The sequence below is a fragment of the Schistocerca americana genome, chromosome 2 (genome assembly GCF_021461395.2).
Source record: "Schistocerca americana isolate TAMUIC-IGC-003095 chromosome 2, iqSchAmer2.1, whole genome shotgun sequence".
Taxonomy (NCBI): Eukaryota; Metazoa; Arthropoda; class Insecta; order Orthoptera; family Acrididae; genus Schistocerca; species Schistocerca americana.
The window spans coordinates 130,271,536-130,294,373 of record NC_060120.1 but is presented as its reverse complement, the minus strand read 5'-3'; the positions used below and the strand labels follow the sequence as shown (position 1 = coordinate 130,294,373).

At 43.1% G+C, this 22,838-nt stretch overlaps 1 protein-coding gene across 2 annotated transcripts in view; it reads right to left on the bottom strand.

Annotated features, from left to right (window-relative positions):
- The window catches only part of LOC124594794 (protein FAM92A), a 197,918-nt gene that overhangs the window by 131,202 nt on the left and 43,878 nt on the right, over positions 1–22,838 (bottom strand). For both annotated transcript variants that reach the window (XM_047133212.1, XM_047133213.1), the window contains exon 2: positions 15,945–16,046. In XM_047133212.1, the coding sequence (XP_046989168.1) occupies positions 15,945–16,046 (102 nt within the window). The remainder of the gene's footprint in view (positions 1–15,944; positions 16,047–22,838) is intronic.

The window sequence follows — 22,838 nt, the reverse complement described above, 5'->3', positions numbered from 1 at the left end:
ACCCTAATTCAGTAGTTAACCTTTCCTCCAAACCTCTCTTCCAATCCGAAACCTCTGTCCTATCCAAAGGCCTCACCTTAAGGCCCACTCCCAGATTCAACCAAACAGCCCTCGTCAAAGATTTACTGTCCTACACTCGTACTCTCTGCTGGAAATATCACTTTGCCATGAAGAAAAATGATCCTAATCCTACTCCTAATGATCCAACTCCCCAAGACACTATCCAAATTGAACCCTGCCTGGAACAGTTCCGTCCTCCGTCACAGCGGGACCCACCTCCTCTTCCTCAAAATCACCCCCTCCAAACCTTCCAGGAATTTCTGACTTCCAGCCTTGCATCTCAATCCTTCTTAAAGAACCTTAATCCTACTCCCAACATCACCACTGCTATCCGTGATCTGAAGGCTGACAATTCCATCGTCATTCTTCCGGCGGACAAGGGTTCCACGACAGTGGTACTTGATCGTGGGGAGTATGTGGCTGAGGGACTGCGTCAGCCTTTGATCGTGTACACCTTCCGGGTTACAGGACTGGAGTAGGTGGTGGTGGGAGGGTGCATGGGACAGGTTTTACCCCGGGGGCAGTTACAAAGGTAGGAGCCAGAGGGTAGGGGAGGTGGTTTGGGGATTTCATGGGGTTGAACTAAGAGGTTACGAAGGTTAGGTGGACGGTGGAAAGACACTCTTGGTGGAGTGGGGAGATTTCATGAAGGATGGATCTCATTTCAGGGCAGGATTTGAGGAAGTCGTATCCCTGCTGGAGAGCCACATTCAGAGTCTGATCCAGTCCCGGAAAGTATCCTGTCACATGTGGGGCACTTTTGGGGTTCTTCTGTGGGAGGTTCTGGGTTTGAAGGGATGAGGAAGTGGCTCTGGTGATTTGCTTCTGCGCCAGGTTGGGAGGGTAGTTGCGGGATGCGAAAGCTGTTTTCAGGCTGTTGGTGTAATGGTTCAGGGATTCTGGACTGGAGCAGATTCGTTTGCCAAGAAGACCTAGGCTGTAGGGAAGGGACCGTTTGATGTGGAATGGGTGGCAGCTGTCATAATGGAGGTACTGTTGCTTGTTGGTGGGTTTGATGTGGACGGACGTGTGAAGCTGGCCATTGGAGAGATGGAGGTCAACGTCAAGGAAAGTGGCATGGGATTTAGAGTAGGACCAGGTGAATCTGTTGGAACCAAAGGAGTTGAGGTTGGAGAGGAAACTCTGGAGTTCTTCTTCACTGTGGGTCCAGATCATGAAGATGTCATCAATAAATCTGTACCAAACTTTGGGTTTGCAGGCCTGGGAACCAAGAAGGCTTCCTCTAAGCAACCCATGAATAGGTTGGCGTACGAGAGGGCCATCCTGACACCCATGGCTGTTCCCTTTCATTGTTGGTATGTCTGGCCTTCAAAAGTGAAGAAGTTGTGGGTCAGGATGAAGCTGGCTAAGGTAATGAGGAAAGAGGTTTTAGGTAGGGTGGCAGGTGATCGGCGTGAAAGGAAATGCTCCATCGCAGCGAGGCCCTGGATGTGCGGAATATTTGTGTATAAGGAAGTGGCATCAATGGTTACAAGGATGGTTTCCGGGGGTAACAGACTGGGTAAGGATTCCAGGCGTTCGAGAAAGTGGTTGGTGTCTTTGATGAAGGATGGGAGACTGCATGTAGTGGGTTGAAGGTGATGATCTACGTAGGCAGAGATACGTTCTGTGGGGGCTTTGTAACCAGCTACAATGGGGCAGCTGGGATGATTGGGTTTGTGAATTTTAGGAAGAAGGTAGAAGGTAGGGGTGTGGGGTGTCGGTGGGGTCAGGAGGTTGATGGAGTCAGGTGAAAGGTTTCGTAGGGGGCCTAAGGTTCTGAGGATTCCTTGAAGCTCCGCCTGGACATCAGGAATGGGATTACCTTGGCAAACTTTGTATGTGGTGTTGTCTGAAAGCTGACGCAGTCCCTCAGCCACATACTCCCCACGATCAAGTACCACTGTCGTGGAACCCTTGTCCGCCGGAAGAATGACGATGGAATTGTCAGCCTTCAGATCACGGATAGCTTGGGCTTCAGCAGTGGTGATGTTGGGAGTAGGATTAAGGTTCTTTAAGAAGGATTGAGATGCAAGGCTGGAAGTCAGAAATTCCTGGAAGGTTTGGAGGGGGTGATTTTGAGGAAGAGGAGGTGGGTCCCGCTGTGACGGAGGACGGAACTGTTCCAGGCAGGGTTCAATTTGGATAGTGTCTTGGGGAGTTGGATCATTAGGAGTAGGATTAGGATCATTTTTCTTCATGGCAAAGTGATATTTCCAGCAGAGAGTACGAGTGTAGGACAGTAAATCTTTGACGAGGGCTGTTTGGTTGAATCTGGGAGTGGGCCTTAAGGTGAGGCCTTTGGATAGGACAGAGGTTTCGGATTGGAAGAGAGGTTTGGAGGAAAGGTTAACTACTGAATTAGGGTGCTGTGGTTCCAGATTGTGTTGATTGGAATTTTGAGCTTTTGGAGGGAGTGGAGCTGGAAGTGGGAGATTGAGTAGATGGGAGAGACTGGGTTTGTGTGCAATGAGAGGAGGTTGAGGTTTGCTGGAAAGGTTGTGAAGGGTGAGTGAGTTGACTTTCCAGAGGTGGGAAACCAGGAGATTGGATAGTTTTTTAAGGTGGAGGGTGGCATGCTGTTCTAATTTGCGGTTGGCCTGTAGGAGGATGCTCTGAACAGCCAGTGTGGATGTGGGAGAGGAAAGATTGAGGACTTTTATTAAGGATAGGAGTTGACGGGTATGTTAATTGGCTGAGTTGATGTGTAGGTGAAGGATTAGGTGGGTGAGGGCAATGGATTGTTATTCATGGGTCGCTTAGAGGAAGCCTTCTTGGTTACCCAGGACTGCAAACCCAAAGTTTGGTACAGATTTATTGAGGACATCTTCATGATCTGGACTCACAGTGAAGAAGAACTCCAGAGTTTCCTCTCCAACCTCAACTCCTTTGGTTCCAACAGATTCACCTGGTCCTACTCTAAATCCGATGCCACTTTCTTTGACGTTGACCTCCATCTCTCCAATGGCCAGCTTCACATGTCCATCCACATCAAACCCACCAACAAGCAACAGTACCTCCATTATGACAGCTGCCACCCATTCCACATCAAACGGTCCCTTCCCTACAGCCTAGGTCTTCGTGGCAAACGAATCTGCTCCAGTCCGGAATCCCTGAACCATTACACCAACAGCCTGAAAACAGCTTTCGCATCCCGCAACTACCCTCCCAACCTGGTACAAAAGCAAATCACCAGAGCCACTTCACCATCCCTTCAAACCCAGAACCTCCCACAGAAGAACCCCAAAAATGCCCCACTTCTGACAGGATACTTTCCGGGACTGGATCAGACTCTGAATGTGGCTCTCCAGCAGGGATACGACTTCCTCAAATCCTGCCCTGAAATGAGATCCATCCTTCATGAAATCCTCCCCACTCCACCAAGAGTGTCTTTCCGCCATCCACCTAACCTTCGTAACCTCTTAGTTCCTCCCTATGAAATCCCCAAACCACCTTCCCTACCCTCTGACTCCTAACCTTGTAACCGCCCCCGGTGTAAAACCTGTCCCATGTACCCTCCCACCACCACCTACTCCAGTCCTGTAATCCGGAAGGTGTACACGATCAAAGGCAGAGCCACATGTGAAAGCACCCACGTGATTTACCAACTGACCTGCCTACACTGTGAAGCTTTCTATGTGGGAATGACCAGCAACAAACTGTCCATTCACATGAATGGACACAGGCAGACAGTGTTTGTTGGTAATGAGGATCACCCTGTGGCTAAACATGCCTTGGTGCACAGCCAGCACATCTTGGCACAGTGTTACACCGTCCGGGTTATCTGGATACTTCCCACTAACACCAACCTATCTGAACTCCGGAGATGGGAACCTGCCCTTCAGTATATCCTCTCTTCTCGTTATCCGCCAGGCCTCAACCTCCGGTAATTTCAAGTTGCCGCTGCTCATACCTCACCTGTCTTTCAACAACATCTTTGCCTCTTTACTTCTGCCTCGACTGACATCTCTGCCCAAACTCTTTGCCTTTACAAATGTCTGCTTGTGTCTGTGTATGTGCAGATGGATATGTGTGTGTGTGTGTGTGTGTGTGTGTGTGTGTGTGTGTGTGCGCGCGAGTGTATACCTGTCCTTTTCTCGCCCTAAGGTAAGTCTTTCCACTCCCGGGATTGGAATGACTCCTTACCCTCTCCCTTAAAGCCCACATCCTTTCATCTTTCCCTCTCCTTCCCTCTTTCCTGGTGAAGCAACCGTTTGTTGCAAAAGCTTGAATTTGGTGTGTATGTTTGTGTTTGTTTGTGTGTCTATCGACCTGCCAGCGCTTTTGTTTGGTAAGTCTCATCATCTTTGTTTTTTTTTATATATATATATGATAAAAAAACACACAAACACACACAAAATTTCAAGCTTTCGCTACCCACGGTTGCTTCGTCAGGAAGGAGAGGGAAATATGAAAGGATGTGGGTTTTAAGGGAGAGGGTAAGGAGTCATTCCAATCCCGGGAGCGGAAAGACTTACCTTAGGGGGAAAAAAGGACAGGTATACACTCGCACACACACACATATCCATCCACACATATACAGACACAAGCAGACATATTTAAAGGCAAAGAGTTTCTTCCCTCATTCCTGACAATGCAACCGTGGGTTGTGAAAGCTTGAAATTTTGTGTGTATGTTTGTGTGTTTTTTTATTGTGCCTATCTACCAGCACTTTCCCATTTGGTAAGTCATGGAATCTTTGTTTTTAATATATTTTTCCCATGTGGAATGTTTCTTTGTGTGTGTGTAGGCGGGTTTGAGAGGATGGAGGGAGAGACAGAGTTTTGTGATGATAAGGTAAAGCATTTAAGACCATTCTTTGTCGTCAGTCCTCTAGCTGATTTCACAAGGCCTGTTAGGAGCTCTCTACTGTGTCAGCCTCTTCATTTCAGAGTAATAACTAGTTATTGGATATATTTCAGTCTCCAGCTTTCCCTCCAGATCTTACTCTCTCTGTTCCCTCAAGTACCACAGAAGTTATTCCCGAATGTCATATCATATGGTCCCTTCTTTATGTCATTGTTTTCCATATGTTCCTCTTGTCCTGATTCCGCAGAGAACCTCCTGATTTCTTATATTATCAATTCAAATAATTTCATCACCCTTCTACAGCAATACATCTCTAACACTTAACATTCTCTTCTTTCCCTGTTTCCCTACAGTCCACAAATCACTTCCATTCAAGGCTGTGCTCCAAATGTACATAATTAGAAATTTCTTTCTCAAATTAAGTCAATGTTTGACCCTAGTAGACTTCTTTTGGCCAGGAATGTGCTTACCAAGTGCCTGGCCCGCCAACTTGTCTATTGGCAAAGCACGGACACTGCAATCACCTATATGGTTACCTCACGCCCCACTGTTAGAGTAGCAGGCCATTCCTCCACATCATTCCTCTGCCTTGGAAAACACTTCTGCCCTCTGGTCTTGGGCACACCTGGATTTCTCAGAGCCCTTCCTGGGATACTCTGGGTTAATCGACAAGTATGATGATAGTGCCCCCCCCCCCCCCCCCATGTCTCACAAATGTCTAGCATGTTCACAGGGCAGACTATTCAAAGCTCCCAAAAACAAGTGTCACAGATAACCACCCTCAATTTACTTCCATGGGATTCTCCACTTTCTGCAAAGCAAATGGTGTAGCACTGATACATACTGTGCCCCATCTTGCACCTATTGGTCTAGCCAAACACTTTTAAATTCTAGCCATCCAAGTTTCACTGCTATCACCCTTTGGACGAGACTCTTAAAAACTTCATGGCTGACCATATCAGTCACAATTGTCTATCATCCATCCCACCAGCACTCGCCCCTCCCCTCAGCAGTCCAGCCACCACCAATTCCCTCTGCATGTTCCCGTGAGGGACCTTGTCTTCATCTAAAGCTGCCAGAATTGATTTCCTGCTGTCATTTCCAATCTTTTGGGATGGGTTACACTTCAAGACAGCGCAGTGCGCCATAAGCACTTAAACAACTGCGGCCTCACCATCGTCCTCTACCTGGATCCTATAGTCTACCATCATCTTTCATTCCAGACGCAGAGTCATCCACAACACCCACCCTGGAGACAACTGCCTTGCCTCAGCTCCAGCCTGCAATTGGCTCCCTGCTGCAGCGGCCCTCAGCTGCTCCACATGCCACACACGTGCCAGCTCCAATGGAGGTGGACCTCAGCTTCCCAGCTGCCAGTAAGGACCCAACCAGATATACTACCAGCTCTCCTCCCCTTCATGGCGGGGAATGCTGTGTCAAGGCTTTACACCTACGCAGCCAGCACCAACAACACAGTGAGCTCCCTGCCACCGTTGGATGAGCAGCAGGCAGCAGCAAGTCATAGTCTTAGCTCACTTATTTGTTTCATAGTTAGAGTCGAGGGACATGAAAGGGAAGCAGTGGTTGGGAAGGGAGTAAGACAGGATTGTAGTCTCTCCCCGATGTTATTCAATCTGTATATTGAGCAAGCAGTAAAGGAAACAAAAGAAAAATTCGGAGTAGGTATTAAAATCCATGGAGAAGAAATAAAAACTTTGAGGTTCGCCGATGACATTGTAATTCTGTCAGAGACAGCAAAGGACTTGGAAGAGCAGTTGAATGGAATGGACAGTGTCTTGAAAGGAGGATATAAGATGAACATCAACAAAAGCAAAACGAGGATAATGGAATGTAGTCGAATTAAGTCGGGTGATGCTGAGGGAATTAGATTAGGAAATGAGACACTTAAAGTAGTAAAGGAGTTTTGCTATTTGGGGAGCAAAATAACTGATGATGGTCGAAGTAGAGAGGATATAAAATGTAGACTGGCAATGGCAAGGAAAGCGTTTCTGAAGAAGAGAAATTTGTTAACATCGAGTATAGATTTAAGTGTCAGGAAGTCATTTCTGAAAGTATTTGTATGGAGTGTAGCCATGTATGGAAGTGAAACATGGACGATAAATAGTTTGGACAAGAAGAGAATAGAAGCTTTTGAAATGTAGTGCTACAGAGGAATGCTGAAGATTAGATGGGTAGATCACATAACTAATGAGGAAGTATTGAATAGGATTGGGGAGAAGAGAAGTTTGTGGCACAACTTGACCAGCAGAAGGGATCGGTTGGTAGGATATGTTCTGAGGCATCAAGGGATCACCAATTTAGTATTGGAGGGCAGCGTGGAGGGTAAAAATCGTAGAGGGAGACCAAGAGATGAATACACTAAGCAGATTCAGAAGGATGTAAGTTGCAGTAGGTACTGGGAGATGAAGAAGCTTGCACAGGATAGAGTAGCATGGAGAGCTACATCAAACCAGTCTCAGGACTGAAGACCACAACGACAACAGTTTAATTCTTAATTTCTTTGCAAGTTTTGGGTACTTTCATAGTTTAATTCACAAATTTCGGGCTTATTACAGTATTTGAGAGTTGTAGCATTGTGTTTTAGTACCCATATAGTGTAAATTCCCATAGTTGTCAGTCACCTGTTTGTTTTGAACACCTTGTGAGATAAAAGAGAAGAAAAAAATTGCTAGGGATAGATAGGGACTGCGTCTGTTGTGTACGGATTCAGGGGGAAATGGCCACCATCCGTAATCAGCTGGGAGCTGTGTTGGCCGTGGTTGACAGGCTCCAGGCTGTCGCCCTGGACCGCGGTGACATTGGGACACCCAAGGCAAGCGCTTTGGCGCCTCTGGAACCTGTAGCACCGCCTAGGATTTCTGATGTCACTGCGCCCTCAGATTTGATGTCCCTGCCAGTTGATACTTGCCTGATGGTGACTGGCGAACTGTGGCGGGTTTGCGAATCCCTGGACAGAAGGCGAAAATTGGTGCTGGCCGCAAGGCTGTACCCGTACACCTCTGTAACAGGTTTGGGGTACTGCCCACTGCTGAAAATACTTCTGAGCCAGCAAGGGCGTCCTCGCCTGTTGCAGCAGTGGCCGGTCTTCCTGAGAGGTCTGGACAAACGTAGAGGGTGGGATTGCTTGTCATTGGGAGCTCCAATGTTAGGCAGGTGATGGAGCCCCTTAGGGATATGGCAGCTAAGGACGGGAAGAAAGCCAAAGATGGTGGCTCACATCGGCACTAATGACGTGTGTCACTATGGATCGGGAGAGATTCTCTCTGGTTTCCGGCGGCTATCTGAGTTGGTGAAGACTGCCAGTCATACTAGCAAGATGAAGGCAGAGCTCACCATCTGCAGCATTGTCAACAGGACCAATATGGACCTTTGGTACAGAGCCGATTGGAGGGTCTAAATCAGAGGTTCAGACAGTTCTGCGACCGTGTGGGCTGCAGATTCCTCGACCTGTGCCATTGGGTGGCGGGGTTTAGGGTTCCACTAAACGGGTCAGGTGTTCACTATACACAGGAGGTGGCTATACGGGTATCAGGGGCTGTGTGGCATGGACTGGGCAGTTTTTTAGGTTAGACAGTCTCGGGAGAGATCAAAAAGGGCTCTAGTCTCAAAGGGTGCAGGGCAAAGAAACAATGAGAATCGACCAAGCAACAGTCGGTACTGTAGCTGTAAACTGTCGTAGCTGTGTTGGAAAAGTACCACATCTTCAAGTGCTGATAGAAAGCACTGAAGCTGAAATCGTTAAAGGTACAGAAAGTTGGCTAAACCCAAAGATAAATTCTGCCGAAATTTTTACAGAGGCGCAAACCGTGTTCAGAAAGGGTAGAATAAATAAAGTAGGTGGTGATGTGTTTGTGTCTGTTGGTAGTAGTTTAACTTGTAGTGAAGTTGAAATAGATAGTTCCTGCAAATTACTATGGGTAGAGGTTATAATCAACAGCCGTACGAAAATAATAATTGGCTCCTACTGACCCCCCAACTCAGATGATATAATAGCTGAACAGTTCAAAGAAAACTTGAATCTCATTACAAATAAGTACCACACTCATACAGTTATAACTGGTGGAGACTTCAATCTACCCTCGATTTGTTGGCGAAAACACATGTTCAAAGTCGCTGAACAATTAGTTCATGAGCCCACACAAATTGTAAATGGTTGCGAAAACACACTTGACCTCTTAGCCACAAATAATCCTAATCTTATAGAGAGTGTCATGACGGATACAGGGATTAGTGGAGAAAAGGTCATTGTAGCGAGGCTCAAAACCATATCAACCAAAACTACTAAAAATAAATGCAGAATATATCTATTTAAAACAAGCAGACAAAAATTCACTTGATGCCTTCCTAAGGGAGAGTCTCCATTCCTTCCAAGCTAATTATGTAAGTGTAGACCAGATATGGCTCAAATTCAAAGATACAGCATCAACAGCAATAGATAGATTCATACCGCATAAGTCAATAAGAGACGGGATTGATCAAACATGGTACACAAAACACGTCAGAACACTGTTGCAGAAGCAACGAAAAAAGCATACCAAATTCAGAAGAACGCAAAATCCCCAAGACTGGCTAAGTTTCATGGAAGCTCGAAATTTAGTGTGGACGTCAATGCGAGATGCTTTTAATAGTTTCCACAATGAAACATTGTCTCAAAATATGGTAAAAAACCCAAAGAGATTCTGGTCATATGTAAAGTACACCAGTGGCAAGAAACAGTCAATACCGTCACTACGCGATAGCGACAGAAATGTTACTGATAATGGTGCCACTAAGGCGGAGTTACTAAATACAGTTTTCCATAATTCCTTCGTGAAAGAAGACAAAGTAAATATTCCATAATTCGAAACCAGAACAGCTGTTAGCATGAGTGACATAAAAGTAGATATCTTAGGTGTTGCAAAACAACTCAAATCACTTAAGAAAGGCATGTCTTCTGGTCCAGATGGTATACCAATCAGGTTCCTTTCAAAGTATGCAGACACAATAGCGCCTTTCTTAGCAATCATATACGACCACTCACTTGTCAAAAGGTCTGTTCCTAAAGACTGGAAAGTAGCACAGGTCATACCAATATTCAAGAAAGGAAATACGAGTAACCCACTGAATTACAGACCCATATCACTGACCTCAATTTGCTGTAGGATTTTGGAGCATATACTGTACTCGAACATTATGAATCACCTTGAAAAATATGACTTATTGACACATAACCAACACAGATTCAGAAAATATTGTTCTTTATTCCCATGAAGTCATGAGTGCTGTCGACAAGGGATCTCAGATCGATTCCATATTCCTAGATTTCCAGTAGGCTTTTGATATCGTTCCTCACAAGCAACTATTATCAAATTGCGTGAATATGGGGTATTGTCTCAGTTGTGTGACTGTATTTGTGATTTCCTCTCAGAGAGGTCACAGTTCATAGTGATGGACAGTAAATCATCGGGCAGAACAGAAGTGATATCTGGCATTCCGCAAGGCCCTCTGCTGTTCTTGATTTACATAAATGATCTAGGTGATAATCTGAGCAGCCCCCTTAGATTGTTTGCAGATGATGCTGTAATTTACCGTCTAGTAAAATCATCAGATGGTCAATTCCAATTACAAAATGATCTAGAGAGAATTTCTGTATGGTGCAAAAAGTGGCAATTGGCACTAAACACAGAAAAGTGCAAGGTCATCAACATGGGTGCTAAAAGAAATCCGATAAATCTTTGGTATACGATAAATCACACAAATCTAAGGGCTGTCAATTCAACTAAATACCCAGGGATGGAGAGCTGCATCAAACCAGTCTCAGGACTGAAGACCACAACAACAACCTAGGGATTACAATTACGAGCAACTTAAATTGGAAAGACCACATAGATAATATTGTAGGGAAGGCAAAACAAAGACTGCCCTTTGTTCGCAGAGCACTTAGAAGATGTGACAAATCCACTAAAGAGTCAGCCTAGATTACATTTGTCCATTCTCTGCTGGAATACTGCTGTGCGGTATGGGACCCTTAGCAGGTAGGATTGATGGAGGACATCGAAAAAGTGCAAAGAAGGGCAGCTCGTTTTGTGTTATTCTGCAATAGGGGTGAGAGTGTCACTGATATGATACATGAGTTGGGGTGGCAGTCACTGAAACAAAGGCAGTTTTCTTTGCGGTGAGATCTATTTACAAAATTTCAATCACCAACTTTCTCTTCTGAATGCGAAAATATTTTGTTGAGACGCACCTACTTAGGGAGAAATGATCATCATAATAAAATAAGAGAAATCAGAGCTCGAATGGAAAGATTTAGGTGTTCCTTTTTCCCACGCACCATTCGAGATTGGAATGGTAGAGAAGTAGTACGAAAATGGTTCGATGAACCCTCTGCCAGGCACTTGAGTGTGAATTGCAGAGCAACCATGTAGATGTAGATGTAGATGGGTTAGGTGGCCATGGACCTTGCACAGGCAGCTCTCCAGACGACAGACAATGTATGGTCACACTCCGCCCAGCCACCATGTGGCAACCCAAGCACATGCAGAGGTCACTGGCCCTGCGGACCCTTTCTCCTCTGTGGACCACAAGACCAAAAGCAGTATATGTACTATCTTGGTCCTGGGGCAGTATTTAGACCAGCACCTGAACTATGCTCAAATAGTTCACTCCAAGTAAGTTTCATGGACCAGGTGCCAATTGTGAAACCATCCTACAATTAGGATCTTACTCTGGAGCTGCAGCTACAACAACATCATTCACATCAACATTCACCTCCAGGAGCTGCCAGCTATGGACCGACATCATTTGTGGCCTCTACGCTGAAGAGACATGGCCTCTGACGCCGTGGCCAGCAGTTTTTCACCAGCAGTACACTGGACTTATACTTTTGCACATCTCTTCTGGACTTTGATTATGGCATGTTTAGGGTATTGACATTGGATTTTGGTACTTTCAATTTACTGAGACATTTTCAGGCCTTCAGATATTATTATTGTTCTTTCAGTATTCAAAAGGTGACATGTTTTCAATTATTTTGTTCCAAACTTTTCAGTATGCTGAATCTGTTCTTCCAGCAAGCAATCCTTTTTCAATTTCTTCACATGTGTCCTGTGGCCATTTTGCCTTTGTTTCCTTGCACTTTCTTCCTGTTTCACTCCTAAGTGACTTCTATTTCTGTACTCCTGCCTTTTCCTGACCATTTTTGTACTTTCTTCTGTCATTGATCAAGTATTTCTTTGTTACCTAAGGTTTCTTCACAGTTACCTCCCTTACACCTACATTTTTCTGCCTAGCTTTGGTAATTACCCTTTTTAGAGACTGCCCATTCCTTTTCAACTGTGCTGCTTACTGTAGTATTTGACATTCAGTGACAATCAAACAAACATCATCATTCCTCAGTATCCCATTTAATTCCACATCAAATCTTCCTGATGATTTTCTTATACTTCAGCATGCTCATCATCACTACATTGTGGTCTGAGTGTATATATGGTTATGGGTAGCATATACCATATAATTCAGTATCTTATTTCAGAACCTCTCTCTCAGCATGATTTACAGAAGCTCACATGTTTGTGTGCCTCCAGCCCATTTTCCAGTTATACCTCATCCACTTGTGCTTTATGGACAATGTATTCACTATAGCCAACTGAAGTTTACTGCAGAATTATACTAGTCTTTCTCCTCTCTCATTCCTGCTATGAAGTCTATATCCTCCCATAACACTGTGTTCAATTCTTTCCCCCGACTACAGTGTTCCAATTCTCTGTCATTCTTAGATTATCCCCTCCCTTTACATACTGTGTTATCTGTCATATTCTCATATGCTCTTCCTAGCTCTTCATCTTCTGCTTCTGACATCAGCATGTGTAGATGAATTATTGTTGTTGGCTTTGGTTGGATGATGATTCCGATGAGAATAATCTGATCACTGAATTGCTTAAAGTAACTCACTCCCTGACCTACCTTCTTATTTGTAATGAAGCCTATTCCATATATACTATTTTTTGCGGGTGTCGATATTACCCTAGATTTGTCTGATGAGAAATCCTTATCTTCTTTCAATTTCACTTGACTGATCCTCACTACATCTAGCTTGAACCTTTGCATTTCTGTTTGCATGTTTTCTAGCTTCCCTACTAATTAACAATATTAACAACAGTTAGAGAATGGAACAACTTCCAGCATTGTGCCAAGGCATACAAAATGGCAGTTGTTTGCCCTTTTAATTGGCAGAGTTTCTAATAAGCAAATTTTTAGTGCCCTTTACATTGACCAGAACATTTTACATCATATAAATATAAGTAGATACCTAATTGGCTATTCTCATGTGGCCTAATAAGTGTCCATGTTCTTTTCTTAGAGTGATTACATGTTGTCCAGTCACATTAATGTGACCACCTGTTAAAAGCCTAAACAACAATCTTCTGCAGTACAGATTGCTGCAAGACATGCAGGATGAGAGTCAGTGAGGTTCTGGAAGGTGCCAAAAGGGATGTGGAGCCATGCTGGCTTCAGTGCTGTGACCTGCTGTGCTAAGTTTCTCAGTTTAGGATCCATGGTACAAACGGCCTGATCGAGGTGGTCCCACAGATTCTCAATTGGGTTTAAATCCAGGGTGTTTGGCGGCCAGGAGAGTATGGTAAACTCATCCTAGTGCTCTTCAAACCATGAACATAAACTGTGAGCCATGTGATACATTGTATTGGCGTGCTGGTAGATGTCATCGAGCCAAGAAAAAATAATCTGCATGCCGGGGTGGACATAGTCCCCAAAGAAGGGCCATAAATGAAATCAATATGCTAATCAGTGTGTACTTCACGGATTGCATTATAACTGATTCAGACTGACTATGGACCGATTTATATGCAAGTCTGGCATTACCTCATCACAGACTGCTCCTGATCACAAACACCATCTGGATAGTGGCACCACAGCAGTTGACAGAAATGCTGCATCAGCTACTCAGCTTCCATAGCTATGTCAGATTGTGGCAGTGCACTTTTCATGCCATTTGTACAGTGTTTTCCCCTCAGAGGTATTATAGTAATTACCCATAATTTAAAATTTTGTTTGTTTCTGATTACTGATTAGTTTCTTTTCTCTGTAAAGGATCCTTCAATACTAAAACCAAGTTACAGATAATTTATCCTTTCTGTTTTGATGTCAAAATCTTCTCTGTTATATCTCTTCACTTTTTCTTTTGAAAATATCGTTTAAGTCACAGAATTCTTACTTGAATCTAGATTACCTGTTCACAATATGCTTGTGAATCTCAGCACTAAAAGAATTTTTTTTTTTTCTAAATTAAAAAAAAAGACTTATAACTCTCTCTGAATGGACACTACATGAGTGATGAAAAATAATTAGTATTTTCCAGCAATATTATATAAGATGTTCACAATGTCACTTGAGTTGAAATTAATTAGTATTATTTTGTGTAGTTTCATATTGTTCATAGGTGACACTATTCTGTTACAATTGGGAAGAATTAAAAGTATTTATGTTGCAAAGTAGGGAACATTTCAGAGTAGCTAACATGAGTTTGGAATCAATCAATTATGTGCTTAATATTTCAAAAAACACTGTAAATATAATTTTCATTTAAATTACTAAAGTTAATGAGAGTGTGAAACTTTACCAACCTGTCTGATACTCCATAAGTCTCATGTAATTTCCTTTTTAATTGTCCTCATACGATTATTCAAAGTGGTGAACAGTTACAGGATACACAGAGACACAACACTAAAATTTACATTTTCATTTTATTCCTATTTATTAATATTAAACCCAGTTAAAACATCAATTTCTTAACATAGATTGGCAAACTAAATGTATTATAAGTGGTTGCATGAACTCACATGTGACATAATAACAAAACATCTTGACTAACAACTTTATGAGCAGGCTGACTGTTGAATCCTACATGTTGAAGACCGACTAACAATATACATAGTCGCCATTCTCGCTGAATGCTAACTACTGACTGATTGATAATTACATAATGAAAACCAAATACTGAAAATAAGATGTGCACTCATTAATGACTATTTACCCGCTCATTAACAGCCTACGTAGTAATTGTGCTACTTGAATGCTAACCACTGACTGACTGGAAATCACATGAAATCTTCCAAAATCTGTCAAAGATTGCATTTTTTTTTTTTTTTTTTTTTTTTTTTGTGCACCTGTTGACAACTCAGTGTTTCTGCTATAGGTTATTTGTCTCCTTTACTCCAAAAGTATATACATCCTGCCATAAATTGCCTTACTGAAGTTTATTGAAATATAGCTTAGGCTGTGTAAGAATATGAGGATTTCAAGGACGGATACTACATGAACCACATGTATAATAGAAAACAAAAAAAGTTATTTAAGGAGTAGACCTGCAGTAAATGGAAGTATTCCACCTTGCTGTGTCTTAAGTGACTACATTGTTTAACTTCTTGAATTGCCTGGATTTGAAATGTGAACTGGCATCAAAAACACATTTGCATGAATTTAGCATGAGTTACACATCTGTCAAGTAAATTTTACAGTTGTGTTAGTGATATGCTACTGCTCACTGCACACTGTGTCTTTTACCAGTCACTTATGTTATGGCACTATTCCTCTGGGGTAAAGAAGTCTTATTTGACAAAAAGACAAACATGTGCATTCTATAGAGCAAAATGAGCCTTGTAGCTCACATCTGCAAAACCTAAAAATACCAACAATTCCATCATTGTTAGTACTGTGTAACTTGGAATTCATAAAGAAAAACCAACAGAAACATAAACTGTGACAACCTCTTCATTAATAAACTCATGTTGCAAACAGAAAATGGGCATACAATTGCCAGACTTAAGAAAATAGTTAGCACATATATTGTCTCACGGCATAATGCAAACAAAGGCATTAGAAACACCACATGCAAACAGCTTACAGGAAAGGAAACAAAGGCATTAGAAACACCACATGCAAACAGCTTACAGGAAAGGAACAGTTGTTTTATCTATGTTATATGATTTGAACTTTCTAAATCTTATATTATACTTATGGAACATACTACAAAATAGGATTGTAAATAAATATACCTAGCATTTTTTCTGGTGTATTCTGCAAACACTGCACAGAGGTCTGCAAAGTGTTTTTCAACTGTCGATATTCTTTCTTGAATAAATTTTGCTTGCTGCTCACTGCGAATAGAAAATTTAAGAGCCATCATTCACATATTTTTAATAAATTAAATGGTCAATGAATTTTGAGGTAGTATGTAACAAAAGAAAAAAGAAAAACATGAAAACAATAAACTATAAATGTGGAAAATGTTTAAATTTGGTAGGGATTAAGCTCATAATCGTATTTCATCCCTGTCACCCCATTTCCTTCTCTTCTTTAAATACCACCCATTTATGAATTCAGTATTATTTGACTCAATGGAGAGCAAATCATCACAAATTGAGATCTTTGCTTGTTTACAGGTGAATGCCACCCACAAAGGGTTATGGCAGTTGAAGGACATGTACCACAGAATTCTGTTTCCACTGGGAATTAACAGTAGTAATGAAATTAATAAGAAGAAAGTTAATACTCCAGACAATAGCAATACATGAAGTTTACACTCTGTGTTATGAAATACAAAATCACTGCAGTCACAAACACCTTTATTTTTATTTGTCTTCAATTTGAGAATAGGGGTCTGTAAAACTGTCAGTTTGGATGACCTTAAAGAAGCCTTTGTAAGATGTGGAGATACCTATTTTCCACAATACTCTTACAGCTACATCTGCTAAATAAAGTATTTATTTTAGGTGCACTCCCTCAGAAAATAATTTCATGCTTCAAGGTTTGGCTGGCTGTATGGGCAGTTGCTCCATCCTGTAGGAAGTAACTGTAGGTCTTTTTCTCTTCTGTTAATGCTGAAACAGATGATTTCAAAATGATGGCAATGTAACGTGCCAGAGTCAGCATCTGATGAAAGAAGATGGGACCAATAATGTGCAGACACTGCACACCAAACCCCAAGCTTCTGATCAAGCAATAGTGTTTCATGGAAGTTGTGTGGATTCTCTGCTGCCCAGAACCTATGATTCTGTGAAATGACATAACCACTTACGTGAAACCAGGTTTCATCAGACATAAAGACCAGAACAATGGCCAAGCTATTCATTGTTATCTCAGTGAACAGCCACTCACAAAACCGGAGGCACTGAGGAGCATCTACTAGTTTTAATGCGTGAACAACAGACATTCAGTATGGATGCTTGCACATGTCCAGGTGGAGCATTCATCTGCATGATCGATGTTTCGGACTGTTTTTTTACTTGTTCCAAACAGATCCTGTCTGACACCATTTTCAGACTAAGTGTTGCATGACACTCTTTGCTGGCACTTTAACACCATTAAACTTCTTAGCAAACAACTGACCAAACGGTTTCCACAATTTTGTTGGCACGTAACTGAGTTATGGCAGCTTCCAAGAGGGCACACGCGTGATCCTACCAGCACCACTTGTGCATTTGTTCCATCAACTCTGGCCCTCAAAGTATCATCTTTGATGGGTTATATGTTCCCTCTGGGACTGTATGGTGGTGAGTGGTGTGTCTGACATGGAGCTGGACAGGTGTGCCTGAATATTTGGCATCCTAGCAATTTCAGCGAGTTAACACTTGACCATTGGGCTATGGGGGCTCAAGTAGTGTTGACCCTTGCTAGGGGTGAGTTTAGTGGGTAAAGGGCAACTCTCATCGCATGTAACCTGGTTCCGATATGTGACAGTGAGTTGTAGTGTGCTAAATATGCCAAGATGTATTGAATAACTTGTCAACCACGAGCAGCAGTGCAGTATTATCCAGTGCCTACCTGGAGTCCTGAAGATATTGGTCTCCTTGGCATTTGTTTGAAATTATCTATGAAGACTATTTAGTAAGTACTGCATTGAAAGACTGTTAATTCTGCCCAATGCGAGTTAACCAGAAATCCAGTTTCTTTATGCCTATTGGTGACCTAATTAATGCTATGCGTCTCAATTTGGAGGTTTCTGTCTGCGCCAGACTAGTAATTTGCAATGTTAATAGTGACTATTTGAAACTAATGATGTAATTTGTATTTGTGTTTGTAACGTCCCCTTAGAAAAATTAATGAATTACTGTGCTGATAAACCTCTTACATTATTTGATTTTCAAACAGCTGAGCAAAACTGAACGTTCTCAGACATTTCTCTCTTGACTTATTCTGATCAACACTAAACTGACAAACAATATTTTTAGCGCAACGCAATCTGACTTTCAAAAACCCCTACAAAAGAATGGCCCTGACTAACAATAACCTATACCTTTCGTGAATCTATTACCTCACAAAAATCTTTGTTATTAGAAGTCCTGGGGCGAATTGGATTTGGCCTGTAACTGAAATTGTATGTGCGCAGCCTACAGGTATGCATGTTTGGGTCGCGTGTGTGTGCATACTTGTATTTGTGCACTCTCTTACTATGTGTTCAGCAGCCCTTCAGGTTATAGGTACAGTTTAACCAGCCATCTGCCATTTGATGTGTATCCCAATTACAGAGTCTATTAGCCCCTAAGAGGCCCTAGTAAAGATATACCTTGATTTTTAAAAAATCTTATTTAAATTATTATCTAATTATTCTTTTAAATGGCCTTGTACATTGCTTCTTGTTATTGCTGGGGAGATTTACTTGCAGTGGTTATGAGTGGGCAGTTCTGATGCTGAACTTTTGATAGTTATATTTTCAATAGCCTGTGTAAGTATTATTGTGTATGTTAATTTTTATCAAACTTGTTTTGCTGTTTGATGTTGGTATGTTGACAGCCTTGTATCTGCAGCAGTTGATACATTTACTGTTCTGCTGGTGAGGGGCAGGGACGTGTTTTCCTTCTGCTTTGCCAGCTTTCCTGTCATTGCACGAGGCCTAAGTGTTGGCAGGTCACACGTGATTCTGCAAATCTCCTGTCCCAGCCTCAAGTTGAGTTGTTGTTGTTGTGGTCTTCAGTCCTGAGACTGGTTTGATGCAGCTCGCCGTGCTACCCTATCCTGTGCAAGCTTTTTCATCTCCCAGTACCTACTGCAGGCTACATCCTTCTGAATCTGCTTAGTGTATTCATCTCTTGGTCTCCCTCTACGATTTTTACCCTCCACGCTGCCCTCCAATACTAAATTGGTGAGCCCTTGATGCCTCAGAACATGTCCTACCAACCGATCCCTTCTTCTGGTCAAGTTGTGCCACAACCTTCTCTTCTCCCCAATCCTATTCAATACTTCCTCATTAGTTATGTGATCTACCCATCTAATCTTCAGCATTCTTCTGTAGCACCACATTTCGAAAGCTTCTATTCTCTTCTTGTCCAAACTATTTATCGTCCATGTTTCACTTCCATACATGGCTACACTCCATACGAATACTTTCAGAAATGACTTCCTGACACTTAAATCAATACTGGATGTTAACAAATTTCTCTTCTTCAGAAACGCTTTCCTTGCCATTGCCAGCCTACATTTTATATCCTCTCTACTTCGACCATCATCAGTTATTTTGCTCCCCAAATAGCAAAACTCCTTTACTACTTTAAGTGCCTCATTTCCTAATCTAATTCCCTCAGCATCACCTGACTTAATTAGACTACATTCCATTATCCTTGTTTTGCTTTTGTTGATGTTCATCTTATATCCTCCTTTCAAGACTCTGTCCATTCCATTCAACTGCTCCTCCAAGTCCTTTGCTGTCTCTGACAGAATTACAATGTCATCGGCGAACCTCAAAGTTTTTATTTCTTCTCCATGAATTTTAATACCTACTCCGAATTTTTCTTTTGTTTCCTTTACTGCTTGCTCAATATACAGATTGAACAACATCGGGGAGAGGCTACAACCCTGTCTTACTCCCTTCCCAACCACTGCTTCCCTTTCATGCCCCTCGACTCTTATAACTGCCATCTGGTTTCTGTACAAATTGTAAATAGCCTTTCGCTCCCTGTATTTTACCCCTGCCACCTTTAGAATTTGAAAGAGAGTATTCCAGTCAACATTGTCAAAAGCTTTCTCTAAGTCTACAAATGCTAGAAACGTAGGTTTGCCTTTCCTTAATCTTTCTTCTACGATAAATCGTAAGGTCAGTATTGCCTCACGTGTTCCAGTGTTTCTACGGAATCCAAACTGATCTTCCCCGAGGTTGGCTTCTACTAGTTTTTCCATTCGTCTGTAAAGAATTCGTGTTAGTATTTTGCAGCTGTGACTTATTAAGCTGATAGTTCGGTAATTTTCACATCTGTCAACACCTGCTTTCTTTGGGATTGGAATTATTATATTCTTCTTGAAGTCTGAGGGTATTTCACCTGTTTCATACATCTTGCTCACCAGATGGTAGAGTTTTGTCAGGACTGGCTCTCCCACGGCCGTCAGTAGTTCCAATGGAATATTGTCTACTCCGGGGGCCTTGTTTCGACTCAGGTCTTTCAGTGCTCTGTCAAACTCTTCACGCAGTATCATATCTCCCATTTCATCTTCATCTACACTCCTGGAAATGGAAAAAAGAACACATTGACATCGGTGTGTCAGACCCACCATACTTGCTCCGGACACTGCGAGAGGGCTGTACAAGCAATGATCACACGCACGGCACAGCGGACACACCAGGAACCGCGGTGTTGGCCGTCGAATGGCGCTAGCTGCGCAGCATTTGTGCACCGCCGCCGTCAGTGTCAGCCAGTTTGCCGTGGCATACGGAGCTCCATCGCAGTCTTTAACACTGGTAGCATGCCGCGACAGCGTGGACGTGAACCGTATGTGCAGTTGACGGACTTTGAGCGAGGGCGTATAGTGGGCATGCGGGAGGCCGGGTGGACGTACCGCCGAATTGCTCAACACGTGGGGCGTGAGGTCTCCACAGTACATCGATGTTGTCGCCAGTGGTCGGCGGAAGGTGCACGTGCCCGTCGACCTGGGACCGGACCGCAGCGATGCACGGATGCACGCCAAGACCGTAGGATCCTACGCAGTACCGTAGGGGACCGCACCGCCACTTCCCAGCAAATTAGGGACACTGTTGCTCCTGGGGTATCGGCGAGGACCATTCGCAACCGTCTCCATGAAGCTGGGCTACGGTCCCGCACACCGTTAGGCCGTCTTCCGCTCACGCCCCAACATCGTGCAGCCCGCCTCCAGTGGTGTCGCGACAGGTGTGAATGGAGGGACGAATGGAGACGTGTCGTCTTCAGCGATGAGAGTCGCTTCTGCCTTGGTGCCAATGATGGTCGTATGCGTGTTTGGCGCCGTGCAGGTGAGCGCCACAATCAGGACTGCATACGACCGAGGCACACAGGGCCAACACCCGGCATCATGGTGTGGGGAGCGATCTCCTACACTGGCCGTACACCACTGGTGATCGTCGAGGGGACACTGAATAGTGCACGGTACATCCAAACCGTCATCGAACCCATCATTCTACCATTCCTAGACCGGCAAGGGAACTTGCTGTTCCAACAGGACAATGCATGTCCGCATGTATCCCGTGCCACCCAACGTGCTCTAGAAGGTGTAAGTCAACTACCCTGGCCAGCAAGATCTCCGGATCTGTCCCCCATTGAGCATGTTTGGGACTGGATGAAGCGTCGTCTCACGCGGTCTGCACGTCCAGCACGAATGCTGGTCCAACTGAGGCGCCAGGTGGAAATGGCATGGCAAGCCGTTCCACAGGACTACATCCAGCATCTCTACGATCGTCTCCATGGGAGAATAGCAGCCTGCATTGTTGCGAAAGTTGGATATACACTGTACTAGTGCCGACATTGTGCATGCTCTGTTGCCTGTGTCTATGTGCCTGTGGTTCTGTCAGTGTGATCATGTGATGTATCTGACCCCAGGAATGTGTCAATAAAGTTTCCCCTTCCTGGGACAATGAATTCACGGTGTTCTTATTTCAATTTCCAGGAGTGTACATCCTCTTCCATTTCCATAATATTGTCCTCAAGTACATCGCCCTTGTATAGACCCTCTATATACTCCTTCCACCTTTCTGCTTTCCCTTCTTTGCTTAGAACTGGGTTTCCATCTGAGCTCTTGATATTCATACAAGTCGTTCTCTTATCTCCAAAGGTCTCTTTAATTTTCCTGTAGGCGGTATCTATCTTACCCCTAGTGAGATAGGCCTCTACATCCTTACATTTGTCCTCTAGCCATCCCTGCTTAGCCATTTTGCACTTCCTGTCGATCTCATTTTTGAGACGTTTGTATTCCTTTTTGCCCGTTTCACTTACTGCATTTTTATATTTTCTCCTTTCATCAATTAAATTCAATATTTCTTCTGTTACCCAAGGATTTCTACTAGCCCTCGTCTTTTTACCTACTTGATCCTGTGCTGCCTTCACTACTTCATCCCTCAAAGCTACCCATTCTTCTTCTACTGTATTTATTTCCCCCATTCCTGTCAATTGCTCCCTTATGCTCTCCCTGAATCTCTGTACAACCTCTGGTTCTTTTAGTTTATCCAGGTCCCATCTCCTTAAATTCCCACCTTTTTGCAGTTTCTTCAGTTTTAATCTACAGGTCATAACCAATAGATTGTGGTCAGAGTCCACATCTGCCCCTGGAAATGTCTTACAATTTAAAACCTGGTTCCTAAATCTATGTCTTACCATTATATAATCTATCTGATACCTTTTAGTATCTCCAGGGTTCTTCCATGTATACAACCTTCTTTCATGATTCTTAAACCAAGTGTTAGTTATGATTATGTTGTGCTCTGTGCAAAATTCGACCAGGCGGCTTCCTCTTTCATTTCTGTCCCCCAATCAATATTCACCTACTATGTTTCCTTCTCTCCCTTTTCCTACACTCGAATTCCAGTCACCCATGACTATTAAATTTTCGTCTCCCTTCACAATCTGAATAATTTCTTTTATTTCATCATACATTTCATCAATTTCTTCGTCATCTGCAGAGCTAGTTGGCATATAAACTTGTACTACTGTAGT